The following is a 24,700-nucleotide window of genomic DNA, read 5'->3' as shown; positions in this document are numbered from 1 at the left end:
TTATTTCCCTCCATATCCTTATCCTTTTGATCAAATGAAGAAAAAGTATTGAAGATATCAGATAAGCTAGCTTCTCTAGCTTCTTTTTTTCTATTTTCTCTCCTACGTCTACTATTATTCCTACGGGCTGTTCTCTCAATCTCAGAATCAAACAATAAATTTTCAGATTTTGTTCTCCTACTCATTCAGAGAACAAAAATCTTAAGATCTCAACCCACAAAAATAACAACAAAAATACAACACAAATATATATACAGAGATACAAAAATTAAAACAATGGATTTACAGATAATGGAACAGAATTGAAATTGATAAACAATAAATGACTGAGTTAACAATAACAATCAAATTCCCCGGCAGCAGCGCCAAAAACTTGACAACTTTTTGGCAAGTATACCAAATCGTTCCAAGTAATATAGTGGATAAGTAAAAATGTATCGTTCTCCCAAGGGAATTTGAGTTACCTTAATCAATGAAAATTATTTATCAAGATCAATTACTGATGATATTTGTGATTTCAATTGGGATTTAAACATGAAATTAACAACGTAAACAAAAATAAGATTTGAAAAATGCGATAAAAGATCACCGGAATTGGTCTTTGACTAACATTACAGTAAGATCTTGGACAACATATATTCTCTTTTCAAGCATTCACATGAGAGTATCTTGTTTCAATTCCTTAAAAACAAGTTCTAAAATTATTTATTGAATTATTAATTCCTTAATTAATTCATCAGATAATTTTGCATTAAGTTCAGATGTCAGAATGACCAAAAGCACAAAAGCTATTCCTAGCGTAATTTACTTTTAGTTTCTTTTCTTACGTTTCTGGTTCTAAAAATACTTTCCAGTACAAAAGAACTTTTAAAGAGATTAATACTTCCGTATAATCAAAAGCAAGTCAAGAAAAGAACATGAACAAAAACATATATTGCACAGGAATTTTACATCAATGTTTCGTCATACAACCAATTCCAACGAACAGAAAATTTAGCCTATCCTAGACATCTCAAACGTACTCTTTACAGCAATTCCTTGCATAAAGTGAAGTCTTGATGTCTTGACAGGTCTCCTGATCGTCTCCTGAATTCTCCAGTCTTTCTCTGGCTATTTTCGTGTGTCAGAAGATCGTTTTTTGCCTTTCAGTCACGTCTTTTAAAACCAATAACTTCATTAATTCGCACAGCGCACAGATGTGTGTGCGCTATGCAAATTTCGTGTAACCGCTGCCTCTCAACTGATGTTATTCACACAGCGCACAAGTAATGGTGCGCTATGCGAATTTCTATTTCCTAGCAGTGCGAGTTTTGGCTTGCGCTATGCGAGAATTGGCTGACAGACTCCCAATTATACATCCTTTCCTATACAATAATTTACAAACAATCTACTTCCTATTACAACATTTCACTGAGTAATAACATGAATAATTAGAAGATTGAGATCATTTATAAGTGTAAAAACAACTCTTTTTCACACTTATCATAGGTCTTTCTTAAAATTTATTTTATGAAATGTGTAGTTGTGCTGAACTTTGTGTGACCATGCTGTTTGGGTTGAACTTATGTTTTAAAAAGATTTTCTGTATGAATTGAACTGCATGCTGAAAATTGTGACTGTGGATTTGGTTGGACTGAAGTGATATTTGAAATCTAATATGTTTGAGGTATGGGTTCTGTTAAATGAGGGTTCAGATGGAAGGTGAGGGAGTATGCACTATGTTGAGTGAACTATTAGGGTTTTAGGCCACTTTGAGAGGAAGTGAGGTAGTGATTTTGAGCATTGGAGGTCTTGAGTGAAATTGGGCTGTTTGGGTAGCTTAGATAGGTTAATTTTGACTTGTTAGGAACATCAAACTGGTCTAAAACGAGTTACAAGTAGTAAAATTGAATTTGGGTCACTAAGTTGTTGATTTTGGTGTTCTAGAGTAGAAATCGAGTCTAAATCACTTTAGAATTGTAGTAGGAACGTTTATAATCATCTAGACAAGTTTAATTAGGTGTAAAACATGAATTAGAGGTGTTAGAAATTTGAGAAAAGGCCTAGAAATGGTAAGGGTTTGTGTGAGTGCCTAATTGTGTAGAATTTGCGTTCTGCAGATGATGCAGAGTCACTACGCGAATTGTCTTGCATAGCGAGTCCCTATAGAGGGTGCTCTTTGTTTGAGGCGTTCGTTGTGCGAGCTGATGCGTTGTGCGAATGACTGAAGGGTGTTGCTCTCTGTATAGTGATTCGCATAGCGAATCTGGTCGCTGTGCAACTGGTGGTGGCCTGGAGTCACTGCCAGTTTAATTCGAAAGGCGAATTGGGCGCGAAGCGAGAGTTTTTAAGGGGGTTGGTCTCTGTCCGAGCTCTCGCATAGCGACTAGGGTGCACTATGCGAGAGACATGAGGTCTGGCACCTCAGCGAGTTAATTCGCCTTGCGAGTGAGGGTGCGCTGTGCGAGGAGATCCTGTCTCACCTTGCGAATGGTGTGTGCTGAGCGAATTCTCTGAGTCGAGATTTCTCTTTTGCTCTTTCTTTGGTTGAATTAAGTGTATGGAATGATTGGAATGCATAGTATGATGGTGGTAATGTTATTACATTGAAAGTATGTGAATGTATGAGACATAGTTGGTGGTTGAATGTAACAAAGTATTGGTTGATGGACGTAATTTCATGGATCTCAAAGGGAGGTTACATGGTGGTGTCCTATGTTATGGACGTAATTCCATGGATCTCAAAGGGAGGTTACATGGTGGTGCCCTATGTTATAGACGTAATTCCATGGACCTCATAGGGAGGTTACATGGTGATGTCTTATGTTGTGATTCACAGTGAATTCTCTTGTTGAGATTCAAGTATGTTTAGAATGAATGCAAGAGCTCAGTCTTGGGGGTTATCCTGAAACTCCAATGGTCTTTCATTCTCAAGTAGAGAGGATTGATCCATGTCGTGAGGAGTAGCAGGAGGTCCTAGTCTTGGGTGCTTCCAGTATGGCCCAAGGTGAGTGATAACGGACTAACCCCGTGAGTGTGGTAGGATGAAACCCATTGGCAATGACTTTGCAAAGCAGTAGAAGCCACCACGAGTGCACGACCCGCCATAGCTTGACAATCATTCTAAGTCTGGACGAGTCAAGTTTAAAGTATAACATGTTATGATGTGTGATCCAATTTACTTAAATCAAACATGAATGTTGTGTGTTATTGTAATAGTATGATCTTTGTATATCTAGCTCACCCTTGCTTCTGTGTTTATCTGTCTGTGTATTGTTTTCTCTTTTGCGATGATCACCTTAATGATGTGAGCTTGGTGTGAGCTTAGGGAGACATCTGTTTCAGTTACTTCAGCGATAGGGGTTCGAGAGGATTCAGTAAAGAAGTCAGAAGAATCTACAGGTGTAGATATTGTCTTTCGCAGGTTTGTTTCTTATATTAGTTAAATTTATCATACATGTAATATTCATTTTAGTAGTATTTTACTATTAAAGATGGGATGTTACACAATTTATATTATATTATATATATTTTTTGTAATTTTATTTAAATTTTATTTTAAAAATGTATAAAAAAATTTATTTATTTTTTGCGGATATCCATAGGTACCCGCATATATTTTCTAAATAGGTACTCGTACGGGTAACAGATCAGGTAACAGATACAATTTTTTTCGGTGGGTCAGGTTACGGGTAGGCACTATTCGTGCCCAACCCGACCTGTTGTCATCCCTACACAGGACCTCTTGGATTGCGTTATTATATGAAATTTCAATCCATGCTTTCTTAATTTTAAATTATCATGATGCAATAATCATATTAGTTTGCTTTCTTTTCTTTGTTTTTTTAACAGATAATTGTAATCAAGGCATGTTTCTGTTTTGTCCACAAACAATATTTTGATTTGAATTCTATGAGAAATTGAATGCATGGTCATGTATGTGTGAAACAATTGTAAAGAGAAGATGCAAACATTAAAAGCTAGAGACAAATTCTTCCTGAATTTGTTTTATGCTTTTAAATAGTGGTTATAATAAAAGTCTATTCATCAAAAGACAAAGCTTGATAATTAGCAAATTTTAACATATTAGTAACCTACATTTATGATGGAGTTCATAATTGTTTGTGCATTATGATTGCTTCCAAAATTGGAAAATGTTTTTCTCGTCTTAATGTTTGAATTTAGGATAATGATATTTGACAACATTTTTTTGACAATATTTATGTGTCATTTTGTGATTGATCCATGTTGGTGTTTATGATTATTATTATTGATTGTGGAGTAAGTTTGGACTAATCACAGAATGACACGTAGATAATGTTATGTTGTCAAAAAAATGTTGTTAAAGTATCATTATCCTTGAATTTATATGATGAAAGTCACTTACTCTTTTTGTTTGTGTGGTTTCAAAACTGTCAAACTATGATATAATATTTAAACTTGTGGTTGCTTCTGATATGGATTAAAGGAGATAAACTGAACACTATTATATCATCATGTTGAGCAGCAATTGAGGTAATATTGTTAACTTCCTACAATTTGTTGCAATGGCAACAAAAAGAAATGTTGTGTCACTTCTTTTCGCTATATTGGTGTTGAAGTGCAAATCATTATTCCTTTCATTATCTCTTTCTTGTTTTTCCATTGAGATAAAACTTCTGCCATTATTCTTAGTCCCAAAAGCAAGAAAAATGCAATCAAATCAATTCCTAAATTAGGGTTTCATTACACTTGTTGCTTTCAGTCAAACAAAGAGTGACAAAATGGTGAAGATATTTGGTGTGCTTGTTAGCATTTTTCTTAAAATTAACATACTGAAGTACAAAATAGATTGATTAACCATTAAGTGTTCTATCTACCACTTAATTTCTTTAAAATCTATTAGATCCAATAAAGGTTTCTAATAAGATAATAATATTGTAATGAGTGTCATCACATTGACGCTTTATTGAGTAAAATTAACAGAAAGACTCTATTTATTACATTTTTTCAAAAATAAAATTCAATTCAAACTACTCGAAGAAAGAATTAAGATTTTGGAATAAATGTAAGGATTATTCCAAAGTTTAAACCTTCAGTTTATTATATTAATGAGTATCTTAGAGTTAACTTTTATAGAACATTTTTGTTTTATTATCTAAACCCAATTAAATAATTTAATTAAGATAAATATCATAGAGGTACCCCGACAATGAGATACAAAATATTGTCTTCATATTCATACTCAGAGAAAAGTATTGAAAGCCATGAAGAAGAGAAAACATGTATATTTCTAATGAATGTAGGAGTATTTACAAAAAGATATAAGCCAATGCCTATATATATACAAAAGAAAGGAAAATAACGGAAGCGGTTGAGCAGTCAGGCGATGGTAGTTAGGATTGAGATCTAACAGTTAAGTGGTGGAAGATTGGATCGATCGGTGAAAGGTAGACCCAAGTGATGGAATGTAGAATCGAGCGGTAAGGTGGAAGCAAGTGGAACCGAGCAGTAAGTGGAACCGAGCAGTAAGGTGGAATCGAGCGGTAGGAATTTAAGATTTTGAGTTTTGACAGCCCCCCTCAAGCTTGGCATGGATGTTCATGGTGCTAAGCTTGGAATTAATGTGGTGGAAGGAAGAAGGAGAAAGAGGCTTTGTTAGGATATTTGCAAGTTGAAGAGTGGAAGGAACAGGAAGCAGTTTGACGATTCCTTGCTGGACTTTCTCACGGATGAGGTGACAGTCGATCTCGATATGTTTGGTTCGTTCGTGGAAGACTTGATTAGTGGCAATCGTGATGGCAGACTGGTTATCACAAAAAATGGTGGCAGGTTGTGAGAAATGAAGATGAAGATTGTTCATGAGATGGCTTAGCCATTGAATTTCGCAAACAGTTTGAGCAAGGGCAAGATATTCTACTTCAGAGGAGCTTCGGGAGACAATGGATTGTTTCTTAGATTTCCAGGAAATAGGTGAATCACCAAGGTACACAATGTAACCAGTTGTGGATTTTCTTGAGTCAGGGTAGCCCGCCCAGTCAGAGTCGCTGTAAGCTTTGAGTGTGAGGGGGCTGGCGGCATTGAGAAAGATAACTTGTCCAGGAGTGATTTTGATGTTACGTAGAATGCGAAATGCGACTTGGTGATGAGCTTGAGTTGGTGAGGCAACATACTGACTGAGATCATGAACAACATAAGGGATGTCAGGATGTGTGTTCGTGAGATAAATGAGGCGCCCAATCAAACGACGAAAAACAGTGGGATCCTCAAGCGATTGGCCTTCAAAGGAGCCTTTTGTAGAGAAATTCATGGGTGTACTAACAGGGGTAGCATCAAGCATCCTAGTTTCTTTAAGAAGATCCAATGCATATTTGCGTTGTGAAAGGTGAATTCCTGCAGAGTTGCGAGCAACCTCGAAACCCAAAAAGTAAGACAAGTTACCCGTGTTTTTTTATTTTGAATTGCTTATTTAGGAGATGAGTGATATGATCAATAGCAAGCATATTATTGCCAGTAAGAATGATGTCGTCAATGTAAATTAAAAGGATGGTGTTGGTGTTACCTTTGTGGGAAGTAAATAAAGAATGATCACTAGATGTTTGAGTAAATTCATGAGAGATAATAAAAGAGGAGAGCTTTTCATACCATTGTCGGCTTGCTTGTTTTAGGCCATAGAGTGATTTATGTAGGAGACAAACTTGGTTAGGATTAGAGAGAATGAGTCCCCATGGTGGTTGCATGCAGACTTCCTCATGTAAATCTCCATGTAAAAAGGCATTGTTAACGTCTAGTTGCCTTAGATTCCAATTCTTTGTAGCCACTAATGAGAGGATTAACCGAATAGTTGTGAATTTGGCAATTGGTGAGAAGGTGTCGAAATAATCAATACCTTCCAATTGTGTATATCCTTTGACAACAAGACGAGCCTTGAATCTATCAATGGTGCTATCGGCTTTGTGCTTGGTCTTATGAACCCATTTACAACCTATTACTCTCTTGTGGGAAGGAAGAGTAGTGAGAGTCCAAGTCTTATTGTGGTCAAGAGCAACGAGTTCAGCTTGCATAACATCACGCCAATGTCCATGTTGGATGGCTTCTTTATAGTCAGTAGGATCATGGATGCTGTCTATAGAAGAAATAAAATGTCTATATGTAGGAGATAATTTATCAAAACTAAGCACATGCTCAATAGGATATTTGTTATTAAGAGTACTATAAGATGATATTTGAAAATCTTTAAGGTAAGCAAACATAGTTATAGTGCGAGTAGACCGCCTAGCAGAAATAAAAGTATTGTCTAAACGCTCTTCATTGTTAAGAGAAGAAGAATTATGAGGGTCAGGGGGAGTGAGATCATCATTATCATGCATAATGTTGTTATGATGTAAAGGTAAAGGTAAAGCAGAATGTAATGAAGTATTGGATGCCATGTCAGGAAATTCATTTTCATAGAAAACAAAATTTCTAGATATTTGAATGTCATTAGTTGCAAGACTATATGTTATGTATCCTTTAGTGGTGGGATGAAGACCAAGGAAAAGACCAGCAGTAGCACGCGGATCAAGTTTCTTTCTATGAGATTGAAGAGTGTTGGTGTAGCAGAGACAACCAAAAACTTTAAGTCTAGTGATATCAAAAGCTATGTTATAAAGTTTGTCATGTGGAGAGTCGTTATTGAGAAGGGGAGTAGGCATGATATTTATGAGAAGAGTGGCATAATTAAGTGCATATGTCCAAAATTGGTTAGAAAGTTTTGAATGAAAAAGCAAAGCCCTGGTGACATTTAAAAGGTGTTGGTGTTTTCTTTCAACAATCCCATTTTGTTGAGGAGTTTCATTACAAGAGGTTTGGTGGATAATCTCTTGAGAACTAAAATAATCATGCATAGCAAATTCAGGCCCATTATCAGATCTTATGATTTTAATAGTGGTTTGAAACTGGTTTTTAACATAAGATATGAAATGCAGAATGTGATTTCTTATTTCAGATTTGGCATGCATTAAATGAACCCATGTGTATCTAGTATGATCATCAACAATTGTTAAAAAATATCGATGAGAGTGAATGGATGCATTGAAGCAGGGTCCCCAAATATCTATATGTATAATATCAAAAGCATGTAAAGCAATAGAGTTATGAGCAGTAAAGGGTAATTTCTTTTGTTTGGAAATGTGACAGGCATTACAATTGTTTGATTTATAGTCAATGCAGGGATATTTTTGTTTAAGAACCTCCAATCTCTTATCAGATAAATGGTCCAAGCGGTTGTGCCAAATGTTGTTGTTGATAGCAAGGAGTGATTTTTGTGAACTGACAGAGTGCACACAAGGAGCAACGTGAAGGACATACAGACCTGCTTGAAGATTAGCTAAACCAATCTTGTGGCGTGTTGTTAAGTCCTGGATAAAACATTGGGAATTAGTGAAGGTCATGTAAACATTATTATGCAAAACCATTTTGGATATAGAGATGAGATTATAGGAGAAATCTGGAATGTAAAGAACATCAGTTAGGCAAAGTATATCATAAAGTTTTATGTTTCCTTTATGAGTTGCTTTAGTGGTGATGCCATTGGGAAGATTAATAGTGACATACAAAATTTTATCGTAGGAATGAAAGTGCTTGAGGGAGGAAACATGGTCAGTAGCACCATAGTCTAAAATCCATGTTGTGATACCTGTTGCTGCAACACTGTCAAAAGTTAAAATGGTTTTACCTGGGTCTTGAGAACTAGATATCATGGAACCGATTTGGGGGTTGGAGGCATTGTCCGCAGTAGGGTTGATGAGAACTATGAGGGCCTGATATTATTGCTTTGTAAGGTGCACTTCAGGGTTAGAATTGTCTCCTGGACTGTTAGTGATAGGTTCTTGGCTTCTTGAGAGGAGACTTTTACCATTGTAGAATGTGTGTCCGGGTGGGTAACCATGTTTCCTATAGCAAACATCAACTGTATGTCCAGTGTTGCCACAGTGAGAGCAAGATTTCTTGTTTGGAATGGGTTTTGCAAGAAACCCATGTTTCTTGAAACACACAGAGTCAGTGTGGCCATTCTTGCCACAAAAAGAACAAACAACAATGCCTATAGTAGCATTGATAGTTTTGGGTTCAATGATATTTAGGAAATTATTGTTCATTAAATGTTCTCTCCTATTGCATGACATAGGAAAAAATCTCCGAAATGGGGGTATAGGATCCAGTAAGAGAACATGAGATTGGATATTACCATACTGCTCATTCAGGCCACGAAGGAATTGCAATGTTCGGTCTTCATGTTTCCTTTGCGAAATCATTGAAAGCATTTTGTAAGAACACTGGACGTCATAGGTGCATGTTGGATCAAGGCGAAAATTCTCCAGCTCATCCCATATGATGCGCAATTTAGTGTAAAACTCACTGACAGTGGATGTTCCTTGCTTCAGGAAGGAGGCATCTCTTTGCAGCTCGGAGATGCACAACAAATCTCCTTGGAAGAATCTTGATTTGAGATCTTTCCAAATTGCTTGAGCATCTTCCATCCAAAGAATGCTATGCCTGATTTTTGGTGACACCGAGTGGACCAACCAAGAAACCACCATGTTGTTGCATCTTTTCCAGGCGTTGTGAGAGGAATCTCCACGAGGTGGCTCTTCAGCAGTTCCATCGATGAATTGAGATTTGTTCTTGGCGCTCAACGCAGTCGCCATGGACTTGCTCCATGCGTGATAATTGGTTGAATCAAGAAGCGGTGAGACCAAGGAGGTGGTTGGACTCTCGCTGGGGTGAAGATACAAAAAGCTTGAAGGCCGATTATGTTCGTCAGCCATGGCGGAAAAGTAAAAAAGAGAATAAGGAAAACCCTCAAGAAAGCGAAATAAGAAAAAGTAGAAACCAGAGTCTAATGCGCGCAGCAGAGCTCTTCAACCCCATAAAATCGGCTTGTAGGGTGAGGTTTGCACCCACTTATAAACTATGAATTAGCCTTATCTCTAGTCGATGTGGGATTTCCAACACATTCCCTTCACGCCGAGGTATAAACATCTCGTGCATGATAGTAGAAATTGGGTGGTCCGATAACGGCCCGATAGCTGGTGGAATAAGAATACCCACTTAGAACTCGCTAGGATAGGCTCTAACTATGGCTCTGATACCATCATAGAGGTACCCCGATAATGAGAGGCAAAATATTGTCTTCATATTCATACTCACAGAGAAAAGTATTGAAAGCCATGAAGAAGAGAAAACGTGTATATTTCTAATGAATGTAGGAATAGTTACAAAAAGATATGAGCCAATGCCTATATATATACAACAGAAAGGAAAATAACAGGAAGCGGTTGAGCAGTGAGGCGGTGGTAGTTAGGATTGAGATCTGACAGTTAAGCGGTGAAAGATTGGACCGATTGGTGAAAGGTAGACCCAAGTGATGGAATGAAGAACCAAGCGGTAAGGTTGAACCAAGTGGAACCGAACGATAAGTGGAATCGAAAGGTAAGGTGGAATCGAACGGTAGGAATTTAAGATTTTGAATTCTGACAAAATAAACAACTTTATTTCATTATTTTATATTTTTGGAAAAATAAGGCGTGATACAAGAGCCCATCAAAATTGCAAAAGATTATTTTAAAGTTTTGTTTAGACTAATTATCTTAGTTGGTAAAGCATGGTATGTAATTCGATTTGTCTATTACATATAGAATTTAAAATATTTTTATTATTAGTTAAATCATTAATATTTGAAATCCACGCAATTTTCATCTAAGCTTTTTTATAACAGTAATTTGCATTTAAGTTATATCTACTCCGCCAATTTTGTCAATAAAGTTAACTATTATACATTACGGCATTTATTTAAAGGACAAACCAAAAAAGTCAAATTGCAGCATCTCCAATATTATTAATTTTAGATATTTACAATAAATATTTTTGTTTTACATTAAAATGTTTTAAAGGATTTATACATTTTCATATAAAGTTATTCTATTAATAAAAAACATAAACAGTTCATACACTACCTTTTTCATTTATACTTAAGTTTGTTTTAAAATTAAAATATTAATTTCATGTTTTTAGCATGTATTTTCTCAAGATACAAAGCTTATTTTCAAAATATCCTCTGTATTATATACCTAAAAAAAATAATATATTTTAAAATAAACTAAAAAAACTGCCATTAAAGATGGTATAAGTAGATACCCTTTTCCTTCCCTTTCCGAAGGGGAAAATGTGCAGTCACCACTTTGAGGTCCACTGCTTGAATTTAGCAAATAAAAGGTCATTGTCTTATAACTCGACTCAAAATAATCAGCTTGTGTTTGAAGTTCATAAAAGAACTCATGGAGGTGCAGCAATGGTGGAGGATCAGATTCTCCTTCAGGAGTGCAACCATGATGGTGTGTTTCCTCAACGTAATAACTGCAATCTTCTTGCTTCATACTTTTTTCACCTCTGCCTACACCCGCAACAAATTCTCCTATGCAAATTCGTACTCAGGCTAGTCGTTTCTGTCTAATTTTTCTCTTTTTTCGTGGAAAATTTTACTCTTTTAGTTGAATTGGCTATGGGTATTTGTTGATTTCGTTAATCATGTCCTAAAGTTGAGTTTTTTTTTGGGAAAAGATTGTAGCTTTTTGCGTGATTGATTCGATTAAGGGGAAAGGGGGTGGTGTGAGTTTTTTTGTTCGTATGATTTTTGGATTTTTTTATTTTTTATAGACTGTGATTTGGGGCATTCTTAAAAATTTATGATTTTTGTATCTGGTGGTTCTTATGCCTTAGAATTGTGAGTTTGAGCTGTCATGGCTGTATAATGTACTGTTGTTTAAAATCAGATGATGGATTTCTTGCCAAGTGTTTGTCATGCTTTATTTGCTTATTGTCCAGAAAAATATATGAGTGTTGTTCATAGTTTTCTCATATTATCTTTGTTGGTGGTCCTTCAGTGATGGATGTTTGAACTTGTGATTAGTGTCTGAATTCTGTGAGATGGGTTTGGATTTGAACCGTTGCATGTTACGAGAGGGAAAGATACAAAACCAAGTTTAGATGATTCCATAAATAATAATTTGTGTTGCTGTAATTGGTAGTGATTTTCTTCTGTCTCATAATAAGATAAAAAGTGAGACAAAAGCATGACATGATCGGGGTTCAGATTGGTGATTTATGATGACAAAAGCCCGTTACTGAAGGATCATAAGGATAAAAGAAAACAAAAGCATCCTTCAAGAGAAAAATGAAATCATTTCAGTTTTGAACTTTTGAGCAAAACTGTTATCTTACAATGATACTGATTCTACTTTTGAAATACCTATAATAGACTGGTAGGGATATACTGGGAAGTTTTTTATTAAACTTGCTTGAATCATATGTTCCTAATTTTAATTTCAATTTTTTAATTGCAGCTCAACTCAGGTACATTAAGGAATCTGAAGAGATTCGACTTGCCTTGCTACCTGTAGAGCTGATAAAAAGAGTGAGTTTGGAATTAGTTTTGTTCACTATATTTGTTATTTATATGGTTGATGCACATTAATCATGTTGAAGATGCCAATAGTATAACTTATAAATGGAATACTGTTAGGATTCCAAGTGTGAGTTTAAGTCCCACATAGATAGACATACAATATAACAGTCCATGCATTTTTTTTTTCTGGCAAGCTGTGATATTTGTACATTGGGAAACGTATACCTGAAGTCCATCCAGCAAATATGGCTAATGATGAGTGTAAATATAGTTAAATTTGTTTCACATGTAGTTAATTATTATTAATCATTTCAATGACTTCGTAATATTATTAACCGCTTGTGGCTTGTGGGGCGAGGCTAACTACTATTAGACTTTTCAGTGTTAATCACAGTTGACGCAATTACATCCCTTTATTCTTAACACTTGTGAAGCAAAGTAAATATGACTACATATATAGTTAACCACTTGTGATAGACAATAACCTTTTGACATTGTTAATTACTTGTAAATCAAAGTTAACCATCATTAAATATTTCAATAATATTGTGACACTTCTAATGATATATCATGACTCTCCTAACCATTTATAAAACAAAATTAACCATACTTTTAGTATAATTAAACATGTTTTCAGGTGGAATTTGGGTGGATAAGATGGAAGTGCACGTTTTCCTGTGACAAATTGATAGTTTATTTCAGAAGTTCTGGAACCAATCTCGACTTTGTTGTGGTTTTCAATTCACTCTCTAGTTGGAAAACTGGGAGGAGCTCATCTCTCAAATTATTCACAAACAAATTTTTTTATTCACTAGCCACTTGAAAACTTTATCTCTCTGTCTTTGCATGTCCAATATTAACACAAATTAAGATATACTTTCTTAAACTCAGTTTCTTGGACAATGCTCAAGTTTTTATTCTTTCAGCCAAATCACTCTATTTTATCATTTATTTTCCCTTTTAGTTTTTGTGATCATACAGCGATGAGACTTCATTCCAGGTCATTAACTTTATTGCTCTCTGTTGTGTAAATCTGTGTTCTTCCTGAGCATAGCTTCACCAGAGTAATATAAATTGTAAACTTTTAGTTCTTCAATGGGTCATGTTAGTACATGCAGCCATCAATGATATGCATAATCATGTTCATTATAATCAGATACTCGTTTAGTCATTAACTTAAAATTGCCCTAACTCTAATTTTTAAAAGTTAGAGATCACAGTATTCTTTAGAGATCAAGGTCGTCTTCTTCATGTTTGGCCTTGAATTACCTTGAAAAGTTGGCAGTCCCAATATTTCAATAGCCTGACAAAATATCAGTATGCTGCTTACTTTTCCACTGCAATCATATCTCTACAGTGTGTGAGCCCTAGGCATACATATCTGGAAGAATTTATGTACTATGATAGTGAGGAAAAGTTTAAACTTTTGGTAGCCAAGGTTTTTTCTCAATTGTTACAGTAATCTGCTCTTGTAACTTCTGGTATATATATTTTTTAAAAATAAGTTTTTCTATAAATCTGAGTGTCTTCCTTTTAGGTGAAGGAGATTGAGCACGAAGTATACACTGAACCAGAAACAGCGCAGAAGAAAGACACAAAGCAGACTGCTGCTGTTGATCTGTCTAAAAGGTTAAAGGATTTCCATTCCTTGAATGATGCTGCCAGCTTGAAAGGTGTTTCTCTTTTCTCCTGACAAACCTATAAACCCATCTCAATCATAACTTGCTTTTGTGTACAAATACACTAGAAACTCAGTAAATGTGCATGTTCATTATTTCTCTATTGTCATTTGTCCATAAAATAATTTATCGGTTAAGTTTTCCAGGGAGTGTTAATAATGTTTTCAATTCTGTTATATTTTGAATTTCGGATTATCATAGTGATTGAACAACATTTGTTAGTTATGTGAGGATCCTTCATTAATACTTCTTTTGACATGGACATGATTTGAATTTAAAGATGTTAAACTATAAGAAATAGAGAGTTATTGAGCTGAAACAATGTGTTTCTGAGACATGAGTGTTTTATTCATATTGAGAAAATGAAATCAGTAAGATAAATAGAGGAGATATGGTATAATCTAATACGAGAGTAAATAAAAAAACATTCCTAATAATTCATGTGTCAAAATATGTGAATTTATTGCACAATTAATATAGCAATTATGTGTAATCTTGCAATTATGTATTATCCCTAAAATTAAGGGATTAGGATTAGTAATTATTGGGCAGATTTCCTTTTATTAAGATCAGGTATTATTGGGTAGATATCTCCTGATTTAGAGACTTTATTTCAGGAGATTTTTTACCTTAATTAGACAATAGTTTGTTTCTTTTTAAACACCTATGTATTGTTTCAAAAGCATGAATGAGAGAATAATTAGTTCCAGCATCCTACTACTGTTTTACAACATGGTATCAGAGCTCTAGGTTTTTCCTGGAGCCCTGGTCTTTGTTTTTTGTCTCATGGCCTTCATTGCCATTCCTCAACTATTGCTGGCCTTCATTGCCATTCTCGTCCAAAAAAAGGGGCAGCCTTAATTGCTGCTGTTATTCTTTCCGCTGTGTTAACCTTACATCCGATTACAATGTCTAGTGCTACATCAAGTAGAGAAGTCTCTAGTCCTTCACACAAAAATGGAGAACTCCAAGGTCTTCGAGCGTCATACAGGTTGGATGGAAAAAATTTTCTCAAATGGTCCCAGTTTGTTAGATCCTATCTCAAGAGAAAAGGATGCCTAGTTCATCGCCTTGAAAATGGTCCAAGCATGGAGGATCCAGCATTTGCAGCATGGGATGAAAAAGATATTTGGGACTCCATGGAAGCTACCATCAGCGACACTTGTATGTTTCTTAATGCAGCTAAAGATATTTGGGACTCCATAAACCGCACATATTCTAAAGCCAATGGTGCTGCCCAAGTATATGAAATCAAAATAAAAACTGCAGCCACAAAACAGGGAAGCAGAGGAATCACAAAATATGCGGCACTGTTGCAGAATCTATGGCAGGAACTTGATCACTACAGTGTTTTTGAAATGAAGTGTGCTAAGGATGCAATCCTCTTGAAGAATTTCATAGAGAAGGATCGTGTGTATGATTTTCTTGTAGGACTAAATCCTGAATTTGATCAGGTTAGAGTGCAAATTCTAGGGAGAAAGGATACTCCTTCACTAGAAGAAACCATCTCTATTGTTCAAGCAGAAGAAAGTCGGAGGAGTGTAATGCTTGAGTCTCAACCAATAGATGGGTCTGCTCTACTTACCAAACCTGAACTGGTGTAGAAAGGAAATGAGCAAATTCCTAATTCTCTATGGAAAGGAAACAGAGATAATTTATGGTGCACCTATTGTCAGAAACCGAGACACACAAGGGAGAAATGTTGGAAATTGCATGGCAAACCTCCAGGAAAGGAGTGGGTGAATCGTGGAGGACAACAAAAGTCCCAAGTGCACGTAACACAAACTGAGATTAAAGAATCTCCAGCAGTAGATAGTTTCAATATGGAAGAAATAAAGAAATTGAAGAAGCTATTGGGGAATATGGAGGAACCCTCTGGATCATGTTCTCTTGTTTTCTCAGGTAAAACTTCTTGTATGAATACCTCAATGTGAACTCTTGGATTGTGGATTCGGGAGCTACAGATGATATGACACATTTTTTCCACTTGTTTCATTCTTATACACCCTTACCAAGTAATAGAAAAATTATTGTTGCAAATGGGTCAGTAGCTATTGTTGCAGGATATGGTAATATCCAAGTAAACTCCAACCTTATGCTTAAAAACGTTCTCCATGTTCCCAAACTCTCAGCCAGTCTTCTCTCCATAAAGAAACTAACCTCTGATCTCAATTGTTCTGCAATGTTTTCCCCATCTCTATGTGTTTTTCAGGAACAGGACTTAGGGAGGAGGATTGGACTTGCTAAAGAAAAAGATGGTCTTTACTACTTGGAAGTATCTCAAGACTCCCAAACCAACAAAGCAAAATCCCTTCACAGTATAACAAATAAGGATGAACTATGGTTGTATCACTATCGTCTAGGACAACCATCATTTAAGGTGCTACAGTTTATGTTTCCTCATTTGTATGAAAACTTAGATATCTCAAAACTTCATTTTGAAACTTGTGAGTTAGCCAAGCACACTCGTGCATCTTTTCCCAACAGCAATCATAAAAGCTCTCAACCTTTTCAATTGATTCATAGTGATATATGGGGACCGTCTACATTACCTAATATTTTTGGGGCCCGTTGGTTTGTAACATTTATTGATGATTGCACTAGGGTTACTTGGCTCTATTTGCTTAAACAAAAATTTGATGTCAGCACTATCATTCCCATATTTCACTCAATGATTAGAACTCAATTTGGAGTTAATACTAAAAGGTTTAGGACCGATAATGCTAGAGATTATTTCAACCAAACCATATCCTCGTATTTCCAATCTAATGCGATCATCCATGACTCTTCATGTGTTTATACCCCCACAACAAAATGGAGTGGCAGAAAGGAAAAATGGGCATTTACTCAATATAACTCGGGCTCTTCTTTTTCAAGGGAATGTTCCAAAAAATTATTGGGGAGAAGCTGTTCTTACTGCATCATATCTTATTAATAGACTTCCCTCTCATGGCCTAAGTAATAAGAGTCCAATAGAAGTCCTAAATAATTTCTTTCCTCACTTTAAGAAATCAAATGGACTGATTCCTAGAATATTTGGATGTACAGCCTTTGGACATGTCCCTGTTCATGCTAGAGATAAATTGGATCCCAGGGCTGTTAAATGTATTTTTTTTAGGATATTCAGCCACACAAAAAGGGTATAAATGTTATGATCCTATACTTAAAAGATGGTATATCTCAGCTGATTTTACTTTTCTTGAAACTAAACCTTTTTTTAACAAAACCAATCCTACAAAACAATGTCTAGAAGACCCTCATGAAAATACTGAGTTATTAACTCTGCCATATATCACAACCAACAGATCTGAGCCTCCAACTATACAACATAATTCTGAACGAGGATCAGAAGCTATGGATACAGATTTCCCCATTGAAGCAACTTGAATAGAAGCTGACAATCCTCCGAGATTTAACAAGGTTTACACCAGGAGAAAGCAAATTCCAGAGATGATGCAAGTCCATGAATCCAATCCAAGTTCTGCACCAGGAAATGAAGAAATACCTGAACTAGAAAATGAGATTGACCTTCCAATAGCCATCCGAAAAGGTACTAGAAATTGCACTAAAAAACCTATCTATCCTCTCTCAAATTATGTTTCTTATGATAGATTATCAGCTAACCATAAAAGCTTTATTGTAAACTTGAATTCTATGGTTATACCACTTGAGATTAAAAACTGATAAAAATATATTCTTGAGGGCTTAATAGATCCCTCTCATTATCTTCTATATATATTGAAAAAGCAAGAGTACATGGAACACCAAGAGTCTGCACTAGACCTCTAGGTACAAAACTAGGTACTACTCATTACTGGTCTAGCAGACTAGCCTTAATGATGATATGTAACAGTAATTATTCAAACACTCCCCCTCAAGCTGGAGCATACAGACAGTAATTATTCAAACACTCCCCCTCAAGCTGGAGCATACAGATTGTATGTACCAAGCTTGGAACAAATAAACTCAATCTAAGGTCCCCTAATTAAAAGGAACAAGTGTATAATATAAGACAATCTCAAAGAAAGAGACGTCAATAGAAATAAAATACCAATGAAGTTCAAGAAAGAAACATTGATACCCCTTTTTAGAATGATGGTATTTGAGAAAGAAACATTTGAATGATAGAGGAGAAAGTTTATCTTGACCAGGTACGAGACTATGTACGAAAGATGTAGAACCTTAAACCCATGGAGGAACATATATATGGGAATGAGGAAAAAAGTCCAAGTGAGATACTTGATTAGTATGGATGAAATTCCTTTAAAAACTATGTGTGTCAAGATGTTCTTTGAAGTACGTGAATGTTCTATTTTAAACTTGTGGGGCAATCTTCTTGAGCATCCAATGTACCTTTCAAAGTCATCTGTTGAGATTATGGTTTTCTAACCCTTCATGTGTTTGTTGCTTGTTGATGTCGTCTATCGCTTTAAGCAAGTCTTCTAGTATTGGGTCATCTGACAATACATCATGAGACTTCTATTGGGTCATCTTACGACTCCTCACAAGACATCTAGCAAATGACAAATGTCTGGAAAACGACTAGTAGCTCAAGGTTATACACAAACTTATGGTATTAACTATGAAGAAACCTTTACACCAATGGCAAAATTAAACTATTAGAATCATAATGCCTCTTGTTGAAAATCTTCATTGACAGTGCATCAAATGGATGTGAAGAATTCTTCCTGAATAGAAATTTGGAGTAAGTTTCTAGGCAGCTTAACGACTTTAAAGGAAAACATAAATCTGGCACTATGTGCAAGTTGAAGAAGTCCTTGTATGGACCAGGACCAAAATAGTTCCCCAGGACATGGATCACTTAATTTAACCTTGTTATGATACAGGCTTTTCAGGAAAACATAAATTTGCTACTATGTGCAAGTCGAAGTCCTTGTATGGACTAAAATAATCTCCTAGAGCACTACTATTCACTAAATAATCTCCTTACTATTTTTGTTGATGATACCCAAGGAATTGGGAGACTTAATGATCAACTTCAAGCAACATTCAGAGTAAAGGACCTTCGATGCTTAAAATTGTTTTTTGGGCCTCTAAACAGATATTGGAAAATTAAACTTAAATGAAGAAGACTCTCCTTTGGAGAAGGAACCCTACTAGCAATTCGTAGGGAAATTAATGTACCTATCTCTTAGTAGACCAGACATTACTCTTAGTGTAACTACAGTGAGTCTATTTATGGATTATCCTACCAAGAGATATGATGCTGTAATGCAGATTCTTCATTATTCATCGAATGGGTCTACTGTTCCAAAAGAACACTGGATGATTGAATATTTTGCTGATGCAAATTGGGCAGTTTCTATGAAAGATACAAAGTAAACTACAGGATATTTCATGAAAGTGTGGGGAAATGTTGTGACATGTAGAAGTAAGAAGCATGCTGCAAGGAGTAGTTAAGATGCATACTATTGTTGCAAGGAGAAGTGCAGAAGCAGAATTCAGAGGAATAGCTCAATGTGTCTGAACTTATTTGAATAAGTAGCTTACTTGGACACCTATGTATTCCACTTGAGGTCCCTAGGAAGTTGTACAGTGATAGTTAATCAGCAATGGGCATAGTTCACAGTCCTATTCAACATGATAGCATAGGATGAAGCATGTGAGGATTGACCGCAACTTCATAGTGTCTGAAATTGAACGAGGAACTTTCAAGCCTACACTATGTATGTGCCAACCAAGTTACAAAAAGCTAATGTGTTCACGTAATTACTGAAGTCACAATTTAATTTAAATGTTTAAAGAGCTGAAAATGATTGAGTATCTATTCACAGCCTGAGAGTGTTGTATTTAGTGTTGTTAGATGTTAAGGTGTGTGTTTATGTTAATTGGGTTCAGCCCATTCTGTATTAAGGGGTCTTGGCCCATATCTTATATTATAAATAAAATACCTTATGTGTATGCAATACACACAAGGGAGATTTCTCCCAATCTTCTCTATTACTCACAAGTGTAAATGGTGTTAAAATTAAGGGATTATAATATGGATTTTGTTTTAATGGTTCTGAAATCAAGGGGATTATGATGATCTCAAGAAAATAAAGAAGGATTGGCTGTATCATTAGGAGAATATTGTCTACCTATTTATAGGATCTGATTTGTAACTAAAATTTAGGGGTTATTCCTTTTTATATTTCCTAATCTTTAGCTTAACAGCAACACATCTGCTGTATATAACATAGATTGGTTTTACAGTGAAGAAACACAGTATATCTAAACCTTTTGTTCAAAACGTCATTCCAACAAAATTTGTATTGGCATTGGAATTAATTTCTGTTATGATTTTATTTTCAGCTTTAGAGGAATGGAGAAAGAGGAAGATGGAGAGGGCCAGACAGAGAGAATTGGAGAAAAATGGAACAACTTCTCATGCTTGACTTTATATATTCTGTGACATAAAGTGAAGGTTGCACGCTGATTTAAATACATAATGGGACAACAGTAGACATTAGTGTACACTGTATAGCAGCTTTAAAATTTCCTTACATAGCTTATGTTATAAAGTGCATCTTTTACAAACCCAAATCTACTTTTGTTCTCTTTATATTTCAAAATTTAGAAATAAATAACTTACCCATGTCTTGATCTTGTTGGATTGTATCATGTTTACACTGTTACTATATTATGTATTTTGATTATTCATTTCTCTGTTTTACACTTTCATGTGTTTGATGAAAATTGTTTGGTACCCTTTATAGCATTTGTATAGTTTAAATAGCTTAAATTCCACTGTAATGCAGATAAATAAAATAGCTTGCTTTTGTTAGTCACAAAATTTACATATACTAAAACTTTTGTTTATCATTTTATGCATTAATTTATGAACAGAAACCATTCGACCTATGATTTAGAACTAATTATTGGTTTCCTTTATAAAGATTTTGAAATTTAACTCTATTTTCTGAAATGACAGAGAAGCCAAAATCAAGCCAATATGGTAACGAGCAAATCCTTTTACTTTCTTGCTCCAAAGATCTTATTATTTTCAGTGGCAAGATAAGTGAGTAACACATGAGGATGTTGAACAAAACTGTGAAAGTGGAAGTTATGGTCATGATTTTCAATTTTTTTATATGCAATTAGAAGTCGTGCTCTAAGGAGTGGATGACTTTCAACGTGATGGTGTAAATAAAAAATCATGGGGAAGTAGGATGAGGTTTTTTTATATAAATTACTTAATTGTTATAGTATATTTCACCTTATATTCTAAAAAACTGTAACTAATCTGTGTATGTTTTATTCATGTTAAGAAAATATATTTAATAAATAAGAGTTGAAGAAATTGTAAGTTTAGTTTTATATTTATGATTGGACCCTAATGTATCACTATGGAAGGAATGATGAAGGGAAAAAGAAGAGCTAAGACCAATTAGGTTTACATAATTGAGTTTTGTTGCAAATATAAGATTTGTTTGAACTAGTTTCTCAAAGAAAATAAACAAAAAATAAAAATGAAATTCCACTCTAGAAAAGTTAAAATTAACTTATATATGCGATGTGTTTTAGAAATTTTCTGACATAAATTTTTCCAAGTTTTTATTTTTAACAACATAAACTAATTTTGAAGTAATGATTAAGTTAATTTGATTTTCATTGATATCTTTCCCTTGAAATTGAGATGGAGAAACTCATCAAAATGGTCATAAAAAAAGTGGTTGAAATAGGAGACCTACTAATCAAATTCTTCAACTATTTACACTTTATACCAATATAAATAACTGCAAAAGAAAAATGCTGCTAAAACACAAACAAAAACAATGCTGAGGTTGCAAAGAGAAAAGTATAAAATGGTAGGTTATGTTTAGTACGATGGCAATATGCCTAACCAAGCGTGTACCAAGCTTGTTCCAACTGTAGAGTCAATAGGTTACGTCAAACAAATATAGTTTGATGGATAAATTTTTATATTTATTTGATATAATTTTTTTTTATTTTTTTTCACTTTTTTAAAATATAAAAATTTATTTTTTTATAAATATTTTAATTTTTTAATATGTGTCAAATAAATATAAATGTGTATTATTTTATCATTATTATTATTTTTAAATCGAAAAAGGATTTTTGTATTTTGATGAGTCAAAGTAAAGCAAGAGTGTTTGGTTGAATGGGAGTCTAAGTTTCCAAGTGATATCATTATTGTCCAAATAAAGCTGGTTGGCAATAGCAAAGGATAGCATCAAAAATACAAATTAGTTTGGTTTGCAGCACGATATTTTATGTTCCAAAGTTATTGATGTTGATTATGTTAGTGCATGTCTCAAAATTCCACCATCAAATTCATGATCTAATTGTTTAACTGCACCCCACATTTTTTTAATCATTCTTAAACATGTTTGGAGTTTCTTAAATTTGAGTTAGGTTTGTTATTTGTTTTTGTTTTTTTAATTTCATATTGATTTTCTTTTTCATTTTTTGTATTTTGAAATATAACTTTTACATGTCCGAACAATTTTGTATAAACGTTATCAAAATAAATATAGGAAAGATGTTTCGAATTTAAGCTATGTATTAGTACGAGAAGGAGTTGTAGAAGTAGTAACATGAGTAAAAATAGTTGTATAAGATTAAACTAGACCATTTAGGGACAAGGCAGGACAACTCAAAACATTACAAGTAAATTTATACTAGTTCTTCTAAATTAACCGACACCCAGTTTTTCGATTAAGACAATTGTTTATCAGGTTCCACTAATAAAATAAAGGATTACTTAAATATACAAATAACTATTGGTTTTATGAGTATACAAATTGCTCCTGATTATACCATCTTAATCTTAGTCTCATAATAAAACTTCACAAAGTGAAGAATTATAAAAGGAGCTCCTGATCTTGATGTTACAATATGGTGTATCTTGATCTTGATGTCTTGTTATTGGTCTTCCAAGATGATTGTTGCTTCATAAAATATGTTAAGATCTAATAACATTGTTAGTTGATCTGGTTTTAGATCCCTTAAAATGTACTGACTAAAAGCTTCATATGATCTAAAAGTTTTTGTATTCTATTTGAAAGAAACAATTTAAACACATAACAAATATATTAATATAGCAATACTAAGATTTAAACATAGTTTAAAGCTTATCATGTTTCCACTTTTAGTTTATTAGTATAAGAATATATACTTTTTATATAAAATTTTCTAAATTAGCTTATTTCATGTTTGTTATGCTTTTTATTAAATCTTTGAAAATATGTGATTATGACTTTAATTACCTTTTAAACAAAATAATTATTATATGACAAATATTATGATGAGCATCATTTAAGATGCTTTGTTTGATGATCATCAACGATAAACGAATCGTTTGTTCAAATAAATCGAAAACTTTATTCGCAAGCTTTTCTTAAAAGAAAATGGACTATGTTTGAAGTTAGTATAAAACACACATTTGCAATTTCATGAGAATAAGACATGTATACAAGACTATATGGTTTTCTTGGTTTGATGTTCTTTGTTTGATTTCTTAGTGAACTCTTTTAACAATTTAGTGAATCGAGGAACTCATCACACAAATTGATGAACAAACAAGTAGTGAGTAATTTCTATGCACTTTGCCAACAAGACTTCACATAGTTGAACCACCCAATGGATCCAATGGTTCTAAGTAATTTAGTATCAAAGGGATAAGGGAAGTCACCACTCTTGATCTTCACTTGATTAGCATCCATGTTTACATATTATAAGAATTTATTATTTGGCATGGTGGAGACATAGTCTACTCGAGTGAAAGGATTCGACAATAATTAAGATGCTATTGGTTGAGGTGTTTTTGAGGATAATTTTGGAGTTGGGGTTATTGTTGATGGGAGTTTTGGTGATAGGATAATGAAGTTTTGTTTCACTCTTTAGGGAAACAACACAACAACCAAAGATACCAAATGTGCAACATAATTAATAACTTCTCGAAACTTGTAAGAATTTGTGAGAAGCATCAACAATAGAAAATAACAATAATAGTCACAATAGAAAACACTCATATTTTTAATGTGAAAAACCCTCGCAATTTGAGAAGTAAAAACTCACAGCCACAAGCTAACTAGTCAAACTCCACTAAAATCAAATATGGATACAAGAGAGTCAAATTAAGAGCACAAACAAATGTTCACAATCAGTAAATAAGTCAAAACAATAAGGCTCTCAAATATGAAAAATAAAAAGAAACCTAAAGCAGAGCAACAATGTGAGACTACTAGTCAGAATAAAGAACCATATGCCGTGAATCTATTATTAAAATTTTAACTTGATCTAATAATTAGTGAAAATGAAATCATAATTATATCGAAGTAACTTGGTAAATACATCAACCATTTTTCTCTTTATTTTTTTCAAGAAGACTTTTATCCACTTAATTGAAACAAAATAAACTTAACTAGTTTAAACTTTTTAAATACACTTGAAAGTCTAACATAATAAGTAATTGGTCAAAATATCTTCTCCTAGACCATGAACTTTAAATTGGATTAAAATTATTTATAATAAAATCTTTTAACTATAATGTTTACACACATAAAAGAGCCACATAAAACCATTAAAATAACATACAAAAACTTCGGAGGATTATGAAAAGGAGGGTGTGAATGAAGGAAGCTAATGAAGTTTG

General features: G+C 34.1%; 1 protein-coding gene across 2 annotated transcripts; it reads left to right on the top strand.

Annotated features, from left to right (window-relative positions):
* The first annotated feature begins 11,172 nt into the window (after positions 1-11,172).
* Positions 11,173-20,742, top strand: LOC148201062 (uncharacterized). Of its 2 annotated transcripts, none has more exons than XM_088114678.1 (4): positions 11,173-11,430; positions 12,339-12,409; positions 13,938-14,073; positions 20,395-20,742. In XM_088114678.1, exons 1-4 carry the CDS (start codon positions 11,274-11,276, stop codon positions 20,475-20,477), a joined length of 447 nt encoding a protein of 148 aa, XP_087970804.1. In that variant the 5' UTR covers positions 11,173-11,273; the 3' UTR covers positions 20,478-20,742. The 2 variants fall into 2 exon arrangements, with proteins under 2 accessions (XP_087970804.1, XP_087970803.1); XM_088114677.1 differs by having other exon boundaries at positions 11,245-11,330.
* Positions 20,743-24,700: the final 3,958 nt, after the last annotated feature.

Source organism: Vigna umbellata, chromosome 4 (assembly GCF_029865625.1).
Source record: "Vigna umbellata cultivar VRB3 chromosome 4, Vumbellata_1.0, whole genome shotgun sequence".
Classification (NCBI taxonomy): domain Eukaryota; kingdom Viridiplantae; phylum Streptophyta; class Magnoliopsida; order Fabales; family Fabaceae; genus Vigna; species Vigna umbellata.
Note: the sequence above shows the minus strand (reverse complement) of the source record. Positions and strands in the feature narration are given on the sequence as shown.